Source organism: Capsella rubella, unplaced genomic scaffold (assembly GCF_000375325.1).
Source record: "Capsella rubella cultivar Monte Gargano unplaced genomic scaffold, Caprub1_0 scaffold_155, whole genome shotgun sequence".
NCBI lineage: Eukaryota > Viridiplantae > Streptophyta > Magnoliopsida > Brassicales > Brassicaceae > Capsella > Capsella rubella.
The window spans coordinates 5446-5753 of record NW_006238773.1 but is presented as its reverse complement, the minus strand read 5'-3'; the positions used below and the strand labels follow the sequence as shown (position 1 = coordinate 5753).

Here is a 308-nt window from a genome sequence, read left to right as displayed (position 1 = left end):
GACATTATATTGTTTTATTTTCATAGGATATTGAAAGTATTTTGACTCCATCATCACGTGAGAAACGTCTTTTAGGTCGTGTCATGGATGAAGAGAGTCCCTATAATGATGTAGATGATCTCATTGTTGATGGTTGGACCAAGTGTTAATTGATGAAGAGAAGTCAATATGTTTTGAAGAGCTTTACAACCAAGATTTGGCCACCCGGGAGAATCCAGAAGATGTGGATCCGGAAGATGTGAATCCGGAAGATGTGAATCCGGAAGATGTGAATCCGGAAGCTGTGAATCCGGAACCTGTGAATCTGG

At 40.6% G+C, this 308-nt stretch overlaps 1 protein-coding gene across 1 annotated transcript in view; it reads left to right on the top strand.

Moving 5' to 3' along the window:
- The window catches only part of LOC111830466 (uncharacterized protein At3g43530-like), a 2042-nt gene that overhangs the window by 802 nt on the left and 932 nt on the right, over positions 1-308 (top strand). Inside the window, exons 3-4 of the mRNA XM_023782353.1 lie at positions 27-96; positions 180-298. Of these exons, the coding sequence (XP_023638121.1) occupies positions 27-96; positions 180-298 (189 nt within the window). The remainder of the gene's footprint in view (positions 1-26; positions 97-179; positions 299-308) is intronic.